This window comes from Betta splendens, chromosome 6 (assembly GCF_900634795.4).
Source record: "Betta splendens chromosome 6, fBetSpl5.4, whole genome shotgun sequence".
In the NCBI taxonomy this organism is placed as follows: domain Eukaryota; kingdom Metazoa; phylum Chordata; class Actinopteri; order Anabantiformes; family Osphronemidae; genus Betta; species Betta splendens.
In genome coordinates this window covers 12,351,393-12,369,739 of record NC_040886.2, presented here as the reverse complement: position 1 = coordinate 12,369,739, position 18,347 = coordinate 12,351,393, and the positions used below count along the sequence as shown (strand labels likewise).

Below are 18,347 nucleotides of genomic sequence, written 5' to 3'. Positions count from 1 at the left end.
AAGTGCTCTATGACAACGCCTGAACGCTGAACGCTGCGTCTCTGCAGCTCGACGAGGGCATTGTGTCGTTAAAATCCCTCCTAAACAGCACGTTCATAGTGGACCTGACGCACGCGCTGGCATAACATCATTAAAGCATGACAATTAGAGCAGCCGGCACAGAACGGACCAACATGCATGCGCTGACGCCTGAAACTAACAACCAGGACTTTAAAGTTCATTTGCAATAAATAGAAGTAACACATGTGGGTGCCTGAAGTGGTGAATTACCATTTTAATGAGCTAAGACAAAACTATAACAGAACCTTAAGACATTCAACCAGCAGTATGTTTTGTATATTTACACCATAAATACAAAGTACAATAAGACTTAATAACGTCTTAATAAATCGGTTGTAAAACCTTTACATAGATAAGTATATAAAACAGTGAAATGCTAAAAAATTGTTGTTTCATTGAATGTGGGTCATTTCCAAAAATTTCTAATATGCTACAGTCCACAGGTGGTTATGCAAAATTGTACAGGCTTCAGGAATTTACCACAGTAAACTACTGTGAAGTCCTCAAACATCGATAACAGTTAGCAGAATAACATGTAAACACTTAAGAGTCTGTCATTACAGCAGCACAATGAAGACTTTTACTGTGAATGGAAACCAAACGAGTCAGGGGGGGGTTAAGACTGTACATATTAGAAGGCTGTGGACATGCTGGGGCATTTCTCTGAGCGGCTCTAAGGTTCAAAAGGCAGGGTGGGTGTAACATACAGCAGACGCAGTGATGTGCCGGGCTCTGAGGAGGAAAAGACGAGCGGACACGGCGCCGCCCGTCAGTCACAGAGGCAGTAACGTCCGCGAGCGAGCGGCCGAGCAGCCGCACTGCAACCAGGACGTCGGCCGACGCTGCGGTCGCTTCAGGAAGTGCTGCTTCTCTTTCGGGTCCGCGGCCTCCTCTTCAGGACTTCTTCTTCTTGGTCACTTTCACAATCCCTCTAGAAATGAACAGACGGCGTTTAGAAGCAGCTGTGCCGCAATGCTCCTCGAATGATGACTTGAAGGGACAAAACACATGCTCATATCATGTCTTGTTTATAATCTGAGCCAAGCGTCTGCCGGTTGCACTCTCATATTTCCTGTGAGCGTTGTATGACGCGCTGAGTGTAACCCAAACCAGGCTATTGGCTCACAGCTGTGTTAACTCACCCCCTCCTGCTCAGGTTGCAGGTTGTTGCCTTTCTTCATGATCCTTGTGAGGTGGTTGCACAGGGCCACGATTCTGAACGACAGCTGTCCGACAGAGCAAACGGGTCACGAGAGGCATTCTTTATAGGAAGCAGGGAGTCCAGATGTGCTCCCAGATGTGGAGCCTTACCTTCCACCTGCGCCTGGCGTACTGCCTCTTAAAGTTGTCCAGGTTGATCACGGACAACCTCTTCACCATGGCCTGTCTGGGATTCAGAGGCTGCAGAGACACAGAATGGCAGAGGAAGGAGTTTGTGAGAACTCACAAACACAATGCAAAAATATCCGTCATAGGTGAACAGTGATCAGTGGAACTATTTGCAGCAGAGGCACGTCAGAGGAGATGAATATTTATTTCAGCCTTAAAAATATCACAGAGCAGATGAAAGGCAAGATTAAAGCATGTGAGGGCTGTGGATGTGTTCTGTGTAAGAACAGCGTCCTGCTGCCACACACAAGAAATGAAAAAATTTTTTAAATTAAAATGAGGGAGTAAATAAATAAATAAATAAAATAAAAATATAAATACAAATATACATAAATAAATAAACAAATAAATAAGATAATATAAGATAAGATAATACATACAAGATACATAATGAAAAATATCATTTTAGAAAATTGTACTGAAAGGATGTGCATCTGATGCTGTTTAAAATCACGTCCTGATGAAAAAACACCAGTAAAATCCAATTTTTCATATGTTTCAATAAATCAAAACTGAACCACAATTAGTTTAAATTAATAAAATAAAAAAAAACTCATTCCCATAAATAAATAAAAAACATTAAAGACTATAGAGCCAAACATTCATGTTTGGGGTCAAAGTGTGTTCTGGTGTGTGTGTGTGTGTGTGTGTGTGTGTGTGTGTGCGTGCCCGCGTCCTCGCAGATGCAGCAGCTCCTTCACGTCTGTGTTCTAGCGCTGCCCACTTCCAGATGCAGGGAGCTCACGACTTCCTGCATCCACTGCAGTTCGGAGGTCAGTTCCTGCCGCAGCGCCTCCAGCTGCCCGCGCCTCCGCTTGTACTTCCTGCCGACAGCCTCCAAGCCGGCGTCGACGGCGTTCAGGTCCTGCTGCAGCAGCCTCCGGGCGGCCTCCACTTCACGCAGCTGGCGGCGGGCCTGTGAGAGCTGGCTCCACGCGGCCTCGCCCTCCGGCCTGCGTTGAGCCTCGGCGCGGCTGCGGGCGCAGAGCAGCGCCTCCACGCGCCCCTGCAGGGCGTCCGTCTGCATCAGGCTAATGTCCTCCACCACGTGGGCAAAACACCTGTTCACCCTCCAGTACTCTCTCTGCTTGGCCTCCTGCTGCTCCGCCTCCTCCTCTACGGGTCCAGACTTCAGACAGAGGGGTGAAGGGGGGACACGGTCATTGTGTTTGAAACGCACGGGTGGCGATGAACATCCCAGCAGGCGTGTGGCACACACTCAGATTAGTGTTTGACCCGACAGCCAAAGCCACGGCAGGTAAGAACACAGGCATTCCTGTTGAGTGGGTTACGCTTCCTGACGCCGCGCTCCTGTTTCCAAACAGGATGAGGGATCCATAGAAAGGGGACATTCCCATGCACCTCAGCAGACAATGTTGGAGTGGACGCGTCAACATTGCAGATTGTTAAAGATCAGTGCCATTAAAAAAGTTTCATTTCTTGTCAGATGAACTAATACACACTCTAAATGAAGACGTGGAGAGAGTATTTTGAGCAAAGGGGGGTAAAATGTTTCCAGGAGTAAAATGTTTCCAGGGGAAACACAAAAGAAATGATCTGTGTTTTTGTATTTTCGTATAGGGGCCTGTATAGTGGGACGGAAACAATGCTGCGTTCAGGTGTCGTGGGAAACCCGACCTCCAGCCACGTCTCGCTCCCACAACAAACAACGCTGCTCCCGGGTCAGCGTGTGCGCCGACGGCTCGCGCTGAGAACGCCAAACACATGCCGCGGGCACATACCTTAATCCAAGGATGGTTGAGGGCGTCGTGAATGGTCATCCGTTTCCTGGATTGATGAGGGAGAGGAGGAGAAAAGGCAGCTGAGTAAATACATCCAGACACGGTTATTATTCACAGGGACCTCTTGGGGAAACAGAACGCGCGGAGACGTATAACTTTCACAGGAGGATTTAGTTTCCAGGCAGCGCATTCGAAAATCTAAATCATATGGTTCTGTGTGAAATAGTCTTATACGTAATATCTCATAATATCTGAGCCACTTCGTGCACAAACAACAACAGTTCTAAATCCTTGCTCTAGATTTTTGGGAACCGACTTCCCACTTGGATCGCGGCTGCGTATTTAACGCGCTTAGTGGAGATAAAGCTCCGACTTGGCTTCGCGTGGAGCTATTAAGACGTGACCTTTGACCTTGGGCTGGATCCTACCTGGTGTTCTTCTCCAGCAGCTGCCTGATGAAGCTCTTGGCCATCTCGCTGGTGTTGCTGAAGAGCTCGTCGTCGAAGTCGTAGCTCACCGCCGAGATGTTGCCCAGCGTCTCCTGCTTCGAGTCGCCGAGGAAGGGCGACGCGCCGCTCAGGCTGAAACAAGGCTCACGGTCAGGGCTCCATCAATGATTGTCATTAAATCAAGACTCTCATCCGCTATAATGGGCCGGCGGCTTACAGTATGTACGTGATGACTCCAATGCTCCTGTGAAAAAACAGCAGAGTTAATCCAGAGTTCCCCAAAGTGCAGCCTGTTGCAGGGCAGCAGAGTCAGGGGTAATTAAAGCCTCTTACCACATGTCTGCCTCCAGCCCCAGCGGCTCATAATTGACTATCTCTGGAGCTGAAAATAGACAGCACACGCTTAACACATGACAACAGTGCCCGCGCGCCTCCGACCCAGCCTCCGACCACCTACCGACGAACTCGGGGGTCCCGAAAATGTTCTTGAAGTCGGCGCCGGCCTCGATCTTGCGCGCCAGCCCGAAGTCTATGATTTTAATGCGAGGTAGCGGTGCGTTCCTGTCCAGCAGCATTATGTTTTCAGGCTGAAATGCAGAGAGCAAAACTTAGATTTCCCATAATATCAAGACTGGAAAATGAAAGACCAGAAAACAACGTGGGTTACCTGTCGACAGAAGCCTTCGTGTGAGCGGTAAAGAAATAACATTAGTTATAGGATTTATAATATTAAACATTTGGTTCTGTTGATTTCTTTTGTTGGGAGTCAGGTCAAAGCCTGATACTCATTTCAGATTTATTACAGGGCAAATCAAACAAGAGTGAACAAGGAGCTGCAGAAAATCAGATGTGAGCCTTTCAGAGAGCAGTGAGCGATGACACTGTGGTGTGTGTGTGAGAAAACAGGAAGGAGGTCGTGTGGTTCCACCAGAACTCGTCTACATTCAAATTAAATGACTGCTATAAACTTTATACAGCGCATTCACTTCTGCTCTAGTCGCGTTCGGTCATGCAGGCGAAGGCTTTGTACCTTGAGGTCAAAGTGTGCGATTCTCTTGGAGTGGAGGTACTGGACTCCATCGAGGACCTGCTTGATGAACTGCGTGGCCTCCTCTTCACACAGCGACTCCTTCTGAGCTAGGAAGTCGAACAGCTCCCCTCCGGAGACCCTGCAGCACACAAAGAGCGTGTTTTCCCTTTACGTTCATGCACAGGACGCACGAGAGAGCGGGTGACGCACATTATGGGATGTTTGGAGCTAGCGGCATGTCAATCAGTTCACCGCTGCCTTCAATTAGTCCTAATTAGGGGCCCCGCGTGTTCCCAGGCTCTTGCTGGAACCCACACGGGGCCCTCGGTGGCCTCTTTTAGCACGAGTATTATTGACTTTCCTGCAGAACCTAACTTGGCAAAAGGTTTTCAGCAGCAGTTCAACAAGCGAGGCTTTGTTACGAGCAAAACAACTTACAGTCATCTGCAAAATAAAAAAAAAACATCCTCGCACGTTTTTTATTAAAGTGTGACTATGTAAATTCCCTGAGCGGAAACTCAAACCACTGGTGTGTGTGTTTTGACGTGCAGCGACTCACAGTTCCAGGACGAGCACCACGTCCGTGCGCGTCTCGTACACGTCGTGCAGCGACACGATGTTGGGATGCTGCAGCTCCCGCAGGATGCTCACCTCGCGGACCACCTCCTCCCGGCTCACGCCGCGCCTGCTGACGTGGTGCAGGCGCTTCTTGATGAACTTGGCGGCGAACACGGCGCCCGTGCTCTTCTCCGTGCAGCGCTTGACGACGGCGAACTGGCCGCTGAGGACGGAGGAGACACAAAAGCACCGGGGTTCAGGACGCGGCTGAAGGCGGGTTTCAGGCAGGAAGTCGCGTGTCACAACTTGAAAAATCGAGGTTTCATCCATGGCTTCCTGTTTCCTACGCTGACAGAGAACAATAAGACAGAGCTGCTTTCCTCCCACTCCAGCAACCTTCCTGCCAAACTTCTATCCATCCCCAAACGCTCAGCCCACGGGAAACAATCCCAAAAACTCCAAGCATTTCACAACACAGCTTCAGACTCAGCAGCATCTCAGTGGACCATTGTTCCTCGTTTCCCTGTTGCTACTTAGTGGGAGATGCTGAACACGTACCGTTTCAGTTTAACCCAACAGCAAATATGCCATTCAGCTTTATCTCAGAGCTAACAAACCTGCTGCCGCTCCTCCCGTGGGCCGACCTGCCCTCTCTTTACACTCGCTCTGTGAAAGCCAGGCTCTCGGCGGCGTCTCGGCGGCGAACGGCCACAGGAGGAGGTGGAGGCAGAGCCGACAAGGCGCTGGGGCGCGGAGCACGCAAACACTCAGCAGGAACACTCAGCCCAGTTTATGTTTCCACTGCGCAATGTATGTTCACATACTGTGAAAGAGGACAGACACTACAGAGGCGTTTCAGATGGAACCGAAGCTGAGAAGATGATGGAAACAGACAAGGGCCTAAAAACGATCCGTACCGATATCAACTGTGACCCCTCACACAAAACCAGTCAACTTGTACTGTTACCTGTGACTGTGGAGCGGGAGAGGCCGTTCGCTCTCTCACAGACACGCCCTGCCTTGTGCTACATTCACATCTGGTACTTAATCCACAGAAGACACTAACCCTCTGATTAATCTGTCCACAAAACAACAGCTCCTCCGTGAATTATCACCACGACGGCTGTTAAACCTGATGCACGACTTTCAGTGTTGTACAACTGTGTGTCACACGGAGCACACAAAGCAAACATCAACAGGATTACCAGTTACATTCCACTTTTACTGGTTTAACTGGGCTGCTGCTCGATCCCCTTTACGCATTAGTGGAGCTTCCAGATGCCAGAGAGGCATCTCCTCAGCTATGAAGTGATGAAACTAACGGAGATCAGACACCGGCGCAAACGTGTCCGAACAGAGCCAGCGAGAGTGCGGGGGAGTGGATCTCGCCAAAAGAATGGCCTTTGAACCTCAGCCGCTCCAAAGATGAAATGAAAACACATAAATTAGAAGCAGGACGGGTTGGTTTGCAGCGGAGCGGCTGTCCCAGCTCTAAGCGGGCCACCGGTGCTGACGGCGGCGTCTCTCCACAGCGTTCCCACTTCCAACAGCTGAAGGTCATTATCCGCAGACAGGGCTGAGAAACGCTGCGGCGAGCGGCGCCGGCCTGAGGATGCGGCTGATAAACAGACAACCTCTCGGGCAGCGGATCAATAAGTCACCATTCAGCTCTCAACTGCATGTTTTGATGATGCATTATGCAAAAGGTCGTTTATGTTACTCTGCTATGAATATTAATATGTCAAACAGCACAGAGTGTGTTGCAGGAGCGTGTCAGCGTCTGTGCTATGCCTCATTCATGCACATGCTTTTATTTGGCCAAAGAAAACTCCCATAAGTGAGACTTTATTTATGTTTGAGTCGAATCTTAACTAAGAACAGATTTATTTATGTTCTGACGAGGTGCCGACAGCAACAGGGGGACCTTTAGCTCTGGGGAACTCCAGGAATGTCCATGAGGTCAACGCGGGGTTCCCTCCGTGAGGCTGCGCTAAATAAACACAGCTCAGCCGTAGGAATGTGTCCTCCCCAGAGACGACACATTCGCATCCTTGACCCGGTGCTCGTGTGCGAAGCCATGAATACGCCGCGTACAGTAACGCCCAGGCATTTACTCCACGCTTCCAGCGCTCTGTCCACAGCACCTGATGCGTAAGGGCTTCCGCACCGCCGCCCTGCGTGCGTCCTCAACAAAGACGACAAGCTTCTGCAAAGCGTTTCTCTAATTCATTTCCTTCTGCACGAATTTGTCTGTTGCTGAAGAATTACAGAGACTCGGAGAATGGGAGAAACACTTTGTGTGTGAGTAGTGACCTTTACGCAGTTCCTGCATTTGACATTTGAGTAGGTGATTTAATAATAAGAGAGAGCCAACAGCCACAGCTGGTGCTGTCACACAAATGAGCACTGATGGCGCTTTTACCATAAACATTAATGCACAAGAAAAGAGACGTTGGTTTGTCCTGATGGGAATCTGACTGTTGAAATGTGGAGGAGTCATAGTAACGTCACATCCATTATGATGTTTCCAAATGTGAAGGAAGTTTCGAAGCCCGTCTTACTCAAGCCTGCCAAGACAATGGTGCATCCTGTCCATCGCTGCATCCTGTGAGTGTTGACATGCGGCACGAGCGGCTCAGCGAGTGCCGTGACAGAAGCCACAGCATCAATTACCACATAAAGGCGGCGAAGATGTAAAAGCTGACAGCTGGAGTCCAGGGTCTGTCATCGCAGAGGCTCTGTGTGATTCAGCCCTCGTGGGCACATGCGTATCATCTGATCATGGTTTCAGTGAGGCCTTGGCAGCTGTCAGTGAATGCCTCGCATCACTAGCAAACAATTATTGTACCCCAAACTCCATTAGGCGTGGAAAAAAAAACAGAGCATGAGCGTCAAATGCCGTCAAGGGACAGTTTGACAAATTGATTTTCCTGCAGCAAAGGACTCAATGGTTCCACAGAGACCAGAGCGCCATAAACGCTCCACGCCGCTCCACTTTACGCCCCCCCAACATGAAATTTCCCCACCCGCAGCAGTTCCACTGTGGCGAGGCTCCGGGTGAGCTGCAGGCTCCAGAGTTATCACACAAACCCAGAAGGAACAGCTCCGAGGGCCGCTTCCTACACACGAGCTGGTGTCAGTCTTCTGCATTTGTGGCTTTTAACCGCAGCAGCCGTGCGTCCTGTGTACGAGGCTCAGAGCATTTCAGGTAAAGTGTTCTCTGCTCAACCGCAGCTCAGCCACTGACGCAGCTCCGGTTAATGACGATCAGCGCATCAGAGCAGACCGTAGCGCGCTGCTAATAGGTGTACTTTGGCCCGGCGATGCTGCAAGCGTTTCCCAGAAGGCAAATAGTCAAACAGCACGTTTGACCTCGTGTGCTTGAACTGAACATTCGCCCCAGCAGGAGCTCGACTTCATGTTAAAATAAAAATCTGATGTAAATAATACCACAGCAATGAACACACTGCCATTTCATTTGAACCGCAGGCCCCAGAGCTTAGTGCAGCTCTAGCAGCGATGACTTGAGGCCCGTTGCTCTCCTTTCACGCTCCCTGTATCTGATGACAAGTACCGCATGCGTCATGATGAATCAGTCGAAGCTTCCTCCGTCCACATCGCAGCCGCTGGCTTCCTTCAACGCGCTTCCCTTTCCTTCACGTCTGCTCCATCTGAGCTTCACTACGACTCCTCAGCGTTCAACCTGAACCTAACGACCCGTGGGTCGACTCCTGCAGAGGCTCCGTTCCCTTCACTGACTATTCCTATTAAAAACCTCCAGCACCGCTGCCCCCGTCAGGCTCAAACAGGCCGTCTGCATACCTGTGTGCACACACACACACACAGGGTCCGCTGCTGCTCGGAGGCACGCGGCGAAGGGATGAATCACGCTCTGACTCACGTCCACCGACACTCACCTTCCCAGTGCCTCTCCGACATCGTAGAAGTCCCCCAAGTTTTGCTGGTTGAAAACGGCCATGCCTCATGAGCTCGAGCCCCTGATGTGCTCCACTCCTTCCTCTTCTCCACGAGCGCAGCTGCTACACACACACAGACACACACACACACAGACACACACACACACACAGACACACACACACACAGCGTTCCTGTTGATTTCTGACTGGGGCGATGAAAATGTGTGCTACATGTCCAAGCTTGCTGCCAAGTATTTCTAGTCAGAGTTGCACCAACCTTCACCACGGTGCTGAGAAAACTAGCCCTAAAACCTGACCAGGGGGAGAGGAAACGCAGCCAGTCTGATTAGTTATTAGAGGCTTTACACTTTAAAGTAGAGCTCACACAACAGAAGGAGTGTTTAGTTGTTGTGATTAGAACAGGATTACTACTGAAAGAACATTTTGGCTAATTAGGACAGGTCATCTGTGAGACTTTCTCCTGTTGTGAAACAGGAGCTGGCAGGAGTGATTGCACTGGCAGCGACACATGCTTTGTAATTGTGCTAATAATCATCCCGAGCCGTTCACTGCTGATGAGGAAACATCGGACGTGAAGAGAAAGCAGCCTGAAACACCGCAGACTTCCTATGTGTGCAGCCTCGCGCCACACGTGAAGCAAACCGGCGGCTGCTGGACCTCGTCTCACCTTCTCTCGCGCGTCGGTTCCCACGTCTGTCACGGCTGCTGCGGTCTCCTCATCGCCGCGGCTCAGTCACCCAGCTGCTCCTTCCCCCGCCTGTCGCTTTCTGCCACTAACAGCAGCGGCGTCAGGCTTTTGTGTTCGCAGAAGGTCCCTCCCCCTCGGACGGGTCCGGTCTGAAAGTGCAGCAGACTATTGGTACAGATGAGTGACACAGAAACACGTAAGGAGCAGACAATTAGTCACGCTGCTTGTTTCTGGTTCTGATGAACACTTGTAGTTGGCACACGATTGAGTCAACCAGCCTGTTTATTGGAGCTTTCATATAAGTGGCGTTACAAAACATAAAGTGGTGCAGACTTTCCTCTGTAACATACAGCCCATAAAGATACACAGTAACACTGAACTGGATATAGAGGTTTAGGTACGAAAAGGAATCAAAAGTGCCCGTATTCTGCAAACATCTGTGCAATAAACTGCAGGGAAAGCTCGAAGAAAAAGAAAGTAGCTTATTTGGTAAGGAAATAAAGTAACAGACACAAAATGCATGAACAGCAGCGTTATAACAACAGGATAACCTTGAAATCAAGTGTATGAGCCCCTCGGCGAAATGACTGACGGAGCGTGACCGCTTTGATTCTAGAGAGACCCGCTCTCTCACGGTGAAACAAATCAAGCCGCACTGTTTTCGTTTACAGGTATTAAAACAGGAAAACGTGCTCGCAAGTTCAGCTTGCAACAAATGAGGGAAACGAAACGTTTGTGTAGAATGACTGCGGCAGAGGAAGCTGGTTGATTTTGTACCTAAGGAGCGAAATCTCTGTAAACAAGGAAAATCACAACAGGGCACACGATTCCTCAGTGAGGGCGAACGTCCTCGTTTCGCTTCTAGATTCTAGATTGTCACAGTGCTGAGTAAGTGTTGCCCCCAAGTACGTGGATGAAGACGACACGAACACGTTGCTACACATGTTGAGGAATGTCTCACAAACCTCCCTGAAGATTACTCACGTCATCCCCACACACATTTCATGATGAAAAGCTACAACCATGAAACCATGTGGGGGGTGAGTGGGAGGGAGCGTAAACAGATAAGTGTTATACTGCCACACTGAGGACAATCAATGCTAATACACAAGGCCTCTGCTTGAGAAAGTTAGGAAACTGAAACAAAACAACATATTTAAGAGCAGTAATCTGAGGCAGGACGGTTTAAGGGCTAATAAAACACAGAGGACAGAATGTATATTTTCAGGGACCCGCTGATGTTTTGAAGCCAATGTTGGACATTCTGCAAAAGATATGGTGTAATATAAAGTTTAGGGTAAATATAAAGGTGCAAAATACATTTCAGATATGTCCTTAAAACATTTAAGATATGGAGTTATACTTGTAATAATTTGGCAAAACTGGAATAACCTGTATGATTTTAAAGGGCTTCAGTGGCCACCATACAATGGCTTCCTCTTTACACCTCTAGGTGAGACAAACACGTACTAGTCGTTCCAACGTTCTATCTTTGATTCTGTTCAACCCATAAACACTATAGGGCTGGAATAGGCACAATTTCCTGCATAGTGGCGATGAGGCTCTAAGACGTTCAGCAAAGTGGAATTTCAGCATGAAAAAGTGCATCGAGATGCAGCATGTTGAATAGAGTATGTATCATCAAGTGGTAAAGTGGAAGCACAGCCATGAGCCACTCCATTGGGTCCAGTCCAGCCGCTGTGCCACAGACTGAGGCTTTCTGCTCAATCAGTTACAGCAGGTGGAGTCGCGAGCTTACGTAAACAGAAAGGTAGGAAGCTAATGAAAACAAAAGTAATATCAATACAATCATTCCTTCAGCCGGCAATCGTTGCCACATGTATAAAACACACAATACAGCTAATGTGGTAAAAATACTTATTCGGGCTAAAAATGTTGAGTTTGGCTTTGGAGGATGATGAGCCGTAAGACACTGCTGTGTAAACACAGATAATAAGGCATTTGGAAAATATTGGCTGGAATACTGAAAGAAGCCCATTTGGTCTGTAATGCTTGGTCCTGATGGAATGTTTGCATAAAGTCGTTTGCGCCGGTGCTGATGCAAAGATCGGCACCGTGCTGAATCCCTATAGTAAAGCATCGCGAAGACGATCTCTGCAACGCGGTGGAGCTTAATTATCCTCCTCGTCGTCGCTGACGAAGCTGCGTCCGTCCTGACTCGTCTCTCGCTCCCTGAGGAAGGTCTGCCTGATGGCCTCCAGCTCCGTCAGCTCCAGACGGACCTTCTCCAGGTGGACGGCGCGGCGGTTCTGGATCAGCCTCAGGGGGAACGGGTTCATGTCCCCGAACGCAATGTTCATCAGCTTCCTGGTTAAAAAAACAAAAAAAAACAAAGGACCAGTTGACGTGTGAACGACAGGACTTCAAATACCAAACGGGCTGCAGTCACGGTTCACTACCTCGAATCCAGGATTGTGCGCGTGAAGTAACGAAGGTATTTGAATATGGCCGTGGAGTCCTGCAACTTCAGGAACTCCTCCTCTTTGTACTTGAAGAGAGCGAGGGCGAAGCGAAATATGATCTAGGAATGAAAAAAGAAAAAGATCAAAGCTCCAACACCCACCTCCACTTTGTCTCCACTACTGCACCAAGCCCTCGCCCTGCTAAGCTCATTAAAAATTATGGACAGCTGAGTGTTTGTGACCACAACCAGCGTTCCACCCACAGATGTGTCCCACAAAAAGCCCACAACACACCAAGGGCTCCGCATCAAACGCCAGGCGGCTTCTGAACATAATGGAGCATCACATATTTCCCTCAGGTGGTGGCTGGAAACCGATAGCGGCTAGCTGCTAGCGGCTAGCTGCAGGTTTGCCATGTAGTGCTATGTAGAACATGCGGCTTTAGCTTCTGCATCAGTGTGGTTTCACCTCATCGGACTGTCACATCTGGAGCAGTTAAAGCATAAATGTTAAAGGTACCCTGGACCTTTGGGTTCATATGCAGGAACCCAAACAGAAGGCTAATCACACATACCATCTGTAGAGGAAGACACCTTAACTCAGCCAACTGACTGGCTCTATCACATTTTTCCATCTTGTGTACGTCAGATGTCTGTGAGCATGTCGAGACAGAAATGACAAGACGATGGCAGCTCTTCGCCCCCTCACCTTTGGACCCTCGTACAGGAAGGCGTCCCAGATTTTGAAGAGGATGTCGCTCACCACACTGTCCACAAAGACCACCAGGAACCAGTTGAATGTGATGAGAGAGAAGTCCACCTTGTACTGGTCGAAGTGGGCGTGGAGCCGGGGCAGCTTCTCGCTCATGAGGTCTTTGAACACGCGCTGGTCCACCTGCAGGGAGTGACGGGTTGAGTCGACAGGACGTCGTTCCTCGTTCATCGAGCGTTGAGTCAGCGCTGGTTTACCTGTGAGCCCAGAAGAGTCTTGGTGTAATAGTCTCTGGGCATGAAGACCTCCACGATGGCTATGAGGGTCCAGAACGCATCCTCCTGGTCCAAATAGAGCAGAGCGATGGCCGCCAGCCTGCAGAATGAGATACTAATCAGTATCAGTAAAGAGAGAAGAATAAGAAGAGAAGCTGCTGTGGATCTTCTCCAGCACCTGTTTAGTCCCTGGCAGTAGCCGATGTCTGGGTTCCTCCACGAGAAGGCGATCAGGACGTTCCGAAGCTTCTGGATGCCGCCTGCGCCGGGGGAGGCGTAGTGCTTGTTGTTGGGCAACGTACGCAGCAGGTCCAGCTCGATCTGTTTCAGGGCCGGATTGGGTTTCCCCCGGGCCACGTTTAGCAGGGTCTCATAATAGCCCGGAGGCAGTTTGTCTCGGAACTTCTTGACGTGGAAGGAGACGCACCAGCGCCACACCTGCGAGCGGTGCTCGTGGGGAATGCCGCAGCGGACGAGGGCCTTGAGCTCGGGGGAGCGCACCAGGTCCCGGTTGATGGTCCCGGCCAGGAAGTTCTCCCACTTCACCCCCACAGACACCTCCTGGTCCGTCATGGACAGCGACTTCAGCTCCAAGGCTCGGACCTTCGCGACCAGCTTCTCCTCCTCCTCCTCTTCCTCGGGCACCGTCTTGAAGCCGTACGCATCATACTCACTAACAAAATCAAAATGGAAGAGACGAAGGGGGGGTTGATTAAATGCGTGATCGTTTAATCGTGATAATGTATGTGAGAGGTGGCGACTTCCTCCAGCTGTCTAGACCTCTGACAAGCCCGAACAGGACGTGCCTGAGCCTGCAGCATGTCAGAGCAACAGCAGCAGACAACAAGATGCCAATTAGCAGAGCGAGAATATCCAGTAGTTTACAGGTCTCCATCATTGGTTCCAGTCATTTGAGTCCGTACCTCACGGTGCTCGGCTTTAAGACCGGGTGCTCCTGCTGGTCCGAGTTCTCCGTCTGCAGGGCGTCCTCCAACAACCTGGAGATGACGTCGTGCGCGGGGCTCTTCTCCGACGACGAACACACCGGAGTCTTCACCTCCTGAAGCAGCACCAGATACTTGCTCTCCACCTGACACAGCTTGGCCTCCAGGGACGTGCACTGCAGCAGAGAGGAGGAGGTTTCACTTCGTTTGTGCCACCGGAGCGTTTAGGGACCGCCAGTGTGAGCCCAGACTGGATTTTCCCAAAATGTCACTCATACTTCCTGTTTCTATTTAGAGGTCAACAAAAAACAGTACCTTTGCTTCTAAAGCTTTTTCTCTGTTCTCTGAGTTTCTCCGCAGGAATGTCAGCTCCAGAATCTCTTTGTTCAGGAAACTGTTCTGGGATTTGTAGCCTTGAAGACTGTCCTGGAAGTGAACGCACAGTGTGTCCAGTAAAACAATGCAACGACAACTGCACCACAGCAGAAACACAGATAACCAAAAAAACGGCACGGCCTTGTTCTCTTGGGAACCATTCAGCAGTTTCCGTCTTTACCTTGAGCAGGTCCACCTCCTGCTGATCTTTGATAGGGGATGTGGAGGCGGCGTCGTTCGAGTTGCCGCTCTGCTCCGTGCTCTCCTTCGACAGCTTCATGATGGCCTCATCCTTCGCCTGGATGGTCTCCATCAGCATTCCCAGCTGGTCATTGATCTCCCCCACCTTGATCTTCAGGCCCTTCAGTTCCTGCTGCAGGCTGTCTTTTTCCAAGGCAAGGCGCTCCATGTGGCCACACAGGGACTGGACCTGCGCGTCCCGTTCCTCGAGCAGGGCGCCCAAGCGGGCGGCCTCTTCCTGGGCACCCGCCGGCGCCTGCGTCTGGTCCGAGGGCGCGGGCGAACCCGGCGCCGAGGCCGGGCGGCGCGGCGCCGGCCGCTCGCACTGGGACGTCCTGAGAGTCTGCTGCAGGAGTCGAACCAGCTCCTGGTTGAGTAACACAAGATCTGCTCAACATACAAACTCCGGTACAATTTGAAGGCCATCATTAGCAGCTGATATAGTGGCCACAATCACTTACACAGTTTAATATTCATACACAAGAAGCCTCATGAACAAGGAAAAGCTTGTGGGGAACTACTTTTCTTCAAACTGAATAAACCTCTCATTAGCAAAGACATAATATACAGAGCTGATCCCATTCAGTGTTGGCCCATGAAGATCTAGGGCAACTGCATCAATCATTAACCACTATTATGTTGAGCTCCAGTCCACTTGACCTGGACGCTGCTCAAGTCTGAGCTGGCAGTAAACAAGTTCCCCACGGAGGCATTCACGCATACGTCACCCACCGATCCTGAGCAGCCTTTACGACCTACTGGCTACTGTCAAAAAAACAAAACAAGAACAAAGAGCAGCGTGAGGGAAGGGAAGCGCGGTGCTCATAGGAGAACTGCCGTTTCCTCGTTTCTAGCCGAAGCATGACTACACATCGGTCGCCTTCCTGTGTCGGTGGCAGCAGCAGTTACACCACAGGCCTCAGCGCAACATCCCCACCTCAGAACCGCCCCGAGCCGAGCCAGCGGCGCCTCCAGTGAAATCAGTCCTCTGGGTAATTTCCCTACTGTGGTCGAGGCCTGAGAGGAACGTACCTTCTGACCGGCCAGCTCCTCCCGGAGCTCGGCCTGCTCCTGCTGCATGCGGCCCAGCTCCTCCCGCTGGCTCTCGAGGCGGAGCTGCGTCTCCGGCGACCTGCTGCCGTTGCACTCCACCGGGGAGCAGGCGGCGCTGCGCGGCTCCGGGCCGCGTCCCGACCTCCCGGGGGCGGCCGCGTTCAGGAGCGCGGGCTTCTTCTGGCGGGAGGGGTTGCGCGCGAAGTCGAAAGTGAACGCCGACCCGAAGGAATCTGGAGGGGGAGGGGGGGGGGGGGGGGGATAGGGATCCATCAGGTGGCGTCGGGGGAGCGGGCGCCAGCAGAGCGCGCACGGTTTGACCTACGTCTGTGCGCGTTGAGGTGCGGTTTCTGCTCAGGAAGGTCTTTGGGCGGAGCGTCGACCAGCTCCCACTCCTCCACGCTGCCGCCGCCGCCGCTGCTGCTGCTGCTGGTGTAGAACACGCTGCGTCGGCCCTCGGCCCCTCTGCCCGACCGCAGGGACGACATGGAGTTCCTGTGAGAGCGCAGCAGAACGGTCACGCTTCTAAAAGCGAGGCGGCTGCAGACGTGCGCGTGTGCACCCGCATCTATGTCTGGCCTCACGCCTGCGCTGTCTGCGCCACAGCTACACTTCACGCTGCCTCACAACTGCCCAATCAACAGATAACATCTAATACTCATGTCTTGTTCAGTCTGCACAGAGGCCACACATGCATCTGGTAAACTGCACACACTGTTTGTCAACAGTGTGTGCGTTGGTCAGGAAGGGGAACCGCAGATACTAGACCAAATACTAAACTTTGAGCCTAACCATTTCCTAAAAGCGACTTCAGGAACTACTGGAGAGGTGTTTTGCTTTAAACCCACAGCAACAAACGAGTCTGGCCTGTTCGCCAGGACCGAGGACGGCTGCGCAAAAAGCTTCCGCTCAGCCTCACCTGAGCTCGGTGCCCAGGTTTCTGATGGAGAAGTTGAGGGGGTGCGCGGCCCCCGCCGGCGGCCCTCTGCCCGGCTGCGCCCCCGCGCCGCCCGCCTCGGCCTCCATGGCGAAGTCGCTGCGGACCTGCTCCACGCCGTCGCTCGGGTTCTCGAAGCCGAAGGCGTCTGAACACAGTCACAGAGTGAAAATCAGAAAGTCTTGCGTGTGTCCATTATGTGTCAAGACGACTGCGGGGACCCTGGGTGGATTTCAAAATGCAGTGACGCAACGTTTGAGTCACAGTGGGCTGAACATCTACTTGGACACTGGACTTCCACTGTTTGGAAAATGTGTCACTGCAGCTTTAAAGTTTAATTTGACTTGACGTGAACCTGCAGAGACAATAACCTCCTTGAGCCTCCTGCTGTGCTAGTGTTTGGAGTCAGTGGGAATTCGCCAGAGGAGCGTCGCGGCATGGAGCGGCCGCGCGTGGACCTACCGTAGTCTTTGCCCACCAGGCCGGGGTGGGCCGCGTTCGGGGAGCTCCAGCTGAGCCTCTGGCCGGAGGAGAGGCGCCTGTTGTTGTGCTCCCAGCGCTTCTGCTGCAGCTGCTGGAGCCAGTAATGCATCGCTTGCTTGTTGGGCGCCTGCAAACAGACAGGAACACACACACAGCATATGTAAACAAGAGGCGTGGACACAGGTCAGGACGACTCGGACGTCCGCCTTCACGGACGGATAACGTTGGGAGCTTCAGGTGGAAGGTTAATATTAGGATCCGTCATGTGAACGAGCTCAGAGCCTTGTTTCAGTCTCACTTCCGGCCCGTTCACCATCGCCACCACCTGCTGTGAAGCCCTCAGCCGCTAACAGGCTCAGTGAAACCACCGGCACCTGGCTCGGTCTCATCCGTCACAGTCATATGACCGAGGGGAATCAACATCACATGAGCTGATGCGACTCCCTTTCCCAAAGCGCGAATGAGCGCATGTGGACGTTAGTGAGACGGAGAGTCGACAGGCTGCGGGATAATAAATAAGCTGCGCAAACACACGACAGTCGCTTTCTCGCCGTTTGCTCCTGGACGCGTTAACAGTGCGCAAAAAAAGGCGCGTGTGACATTAGAAGCGACAGCCTGACGTGAATCCACGCAGAATGGGTGTGTCTGTTTTCCCACAGCAAGGGACGTGACATATGGCCGCGTCGCAACGCACCCCGAGAAGTTTGTACCTTCAGGCTGAACTCCCTGCTCGCCGTGCGGATCTCAAACTGACCCTCCTCCCCCTCCACGTCGTAGCTGAAGCACGCGTCGCCGACGTCGATGTGGCCGAGCGGCAGCGCATCCTGCGGAGTCTTGGAGTAGAACAAGTAGCACCTCCGGGTTTCGTACACGAACCACCGCGGCTTGTAGCCCCGCAGCGGCCCCTTGCCGGTCAGCTTGTTCAAGTAGCCGCACAGCCTGGAGGCCTGCTCCTTCGCGCCCTCGACCTCCGCCGCGTCCACGGACCTGGGCGCCGCCGTGCGCGGAGCCGCGGGGGAGCTCGTCTCGGCGACGTCCTTCGTCGCGTGCAT

The 18,347-nt window shown here is 51.7% G+C and overlaps 2 protein-coding genes across 4 annotated transcripts; both read right to left on the bottom strand.

Annotated features, from left to right (window-relative positions):
* Positions 1 to 250: 250 nt before the first annotated feature.
* On the bottom strand, positions 251 to 9,984 carry dapk2b (death-associated protein kinase 2b). Of its 3 annotated transcripts, none has more exons than XM_029153584.3 (12): positions 9,834 to 9,984; positions 9,146 to 9,268; positions 5,230 to 5,451; positions 4,671 to 4,809; positions 4,098 to 4,227; positions 3,974 to 4,022; positions 3,858 to 3,884; positions 3,620 to 3,772; positions 3,192 to 3,237; positions 1,372 to 1,461; positions 1,203 to 1,286; positions 251 to 991 (listed from the first exon to the last, which is right to left on the bottom strand). In XM_029153584.3, exons 2-12 carry the CDS (start codon positions 9,205 to 9,207, stop codon positions 914 to 916), a joined length of 1,080 nt encoding a protein of 359 aa, XP_029009417.1. In that variant the 5' UTR covers positions 9,208 to 9,268; positions 9,834 to 9,984; the 3' UTR covers positions 251 to 913. The 3 variants fall into 3 exon arrangements, with proteins under 3 accessions (XP_029009417.1, XP_029009418.1, XP_055365646.1); XM_029153585.3 differs by having other exon boundaries at positions 9,146 to 9,265; positions 9,834 to 9,969; XM_055509671.1 differs by lacking the exons at positions 9,146 to 9,268; positions 9,834 to 9,984 and having other exon boundaries at positions 5,322 to 5,453.
* A 134-nt stretch (positions 9,985 to 10,118) lies between these two features.
* On the bottom strand, positions 10,119 to 18,347 carry tbc1d2b (TBC1 domain family, member 2B). The gene is made up of 13 exons (XM_029153580.3): positions 18,006 to 18,347; positions 17,275 to 17,422; positions 16,795 to 16,960; positions 16,201 to 16,370; positions 15,855 to 16,108; positions 14,764 to 15,189; positions 14,523 to 14,633; positions 14,187 to 14,383; positions 13,442 to 13,936; positions 13,246 to 13,363; positions 12,986 to 13,171; positions 12,275 to 12,396; positions 10,119 to 12,182 (listed from the first exon to the last, which is right to left on the bottom strand). The coding sequence occupies exons 1-13, from the start codon at positions 18,345 to 18,347 to the stop codon at positions 11,987 to 11,989; spliced, it is 2,931 nt and encodes a 976-aa protein (XP_029009413.1). The 3' UTR covers positions 10,119 to 11,986.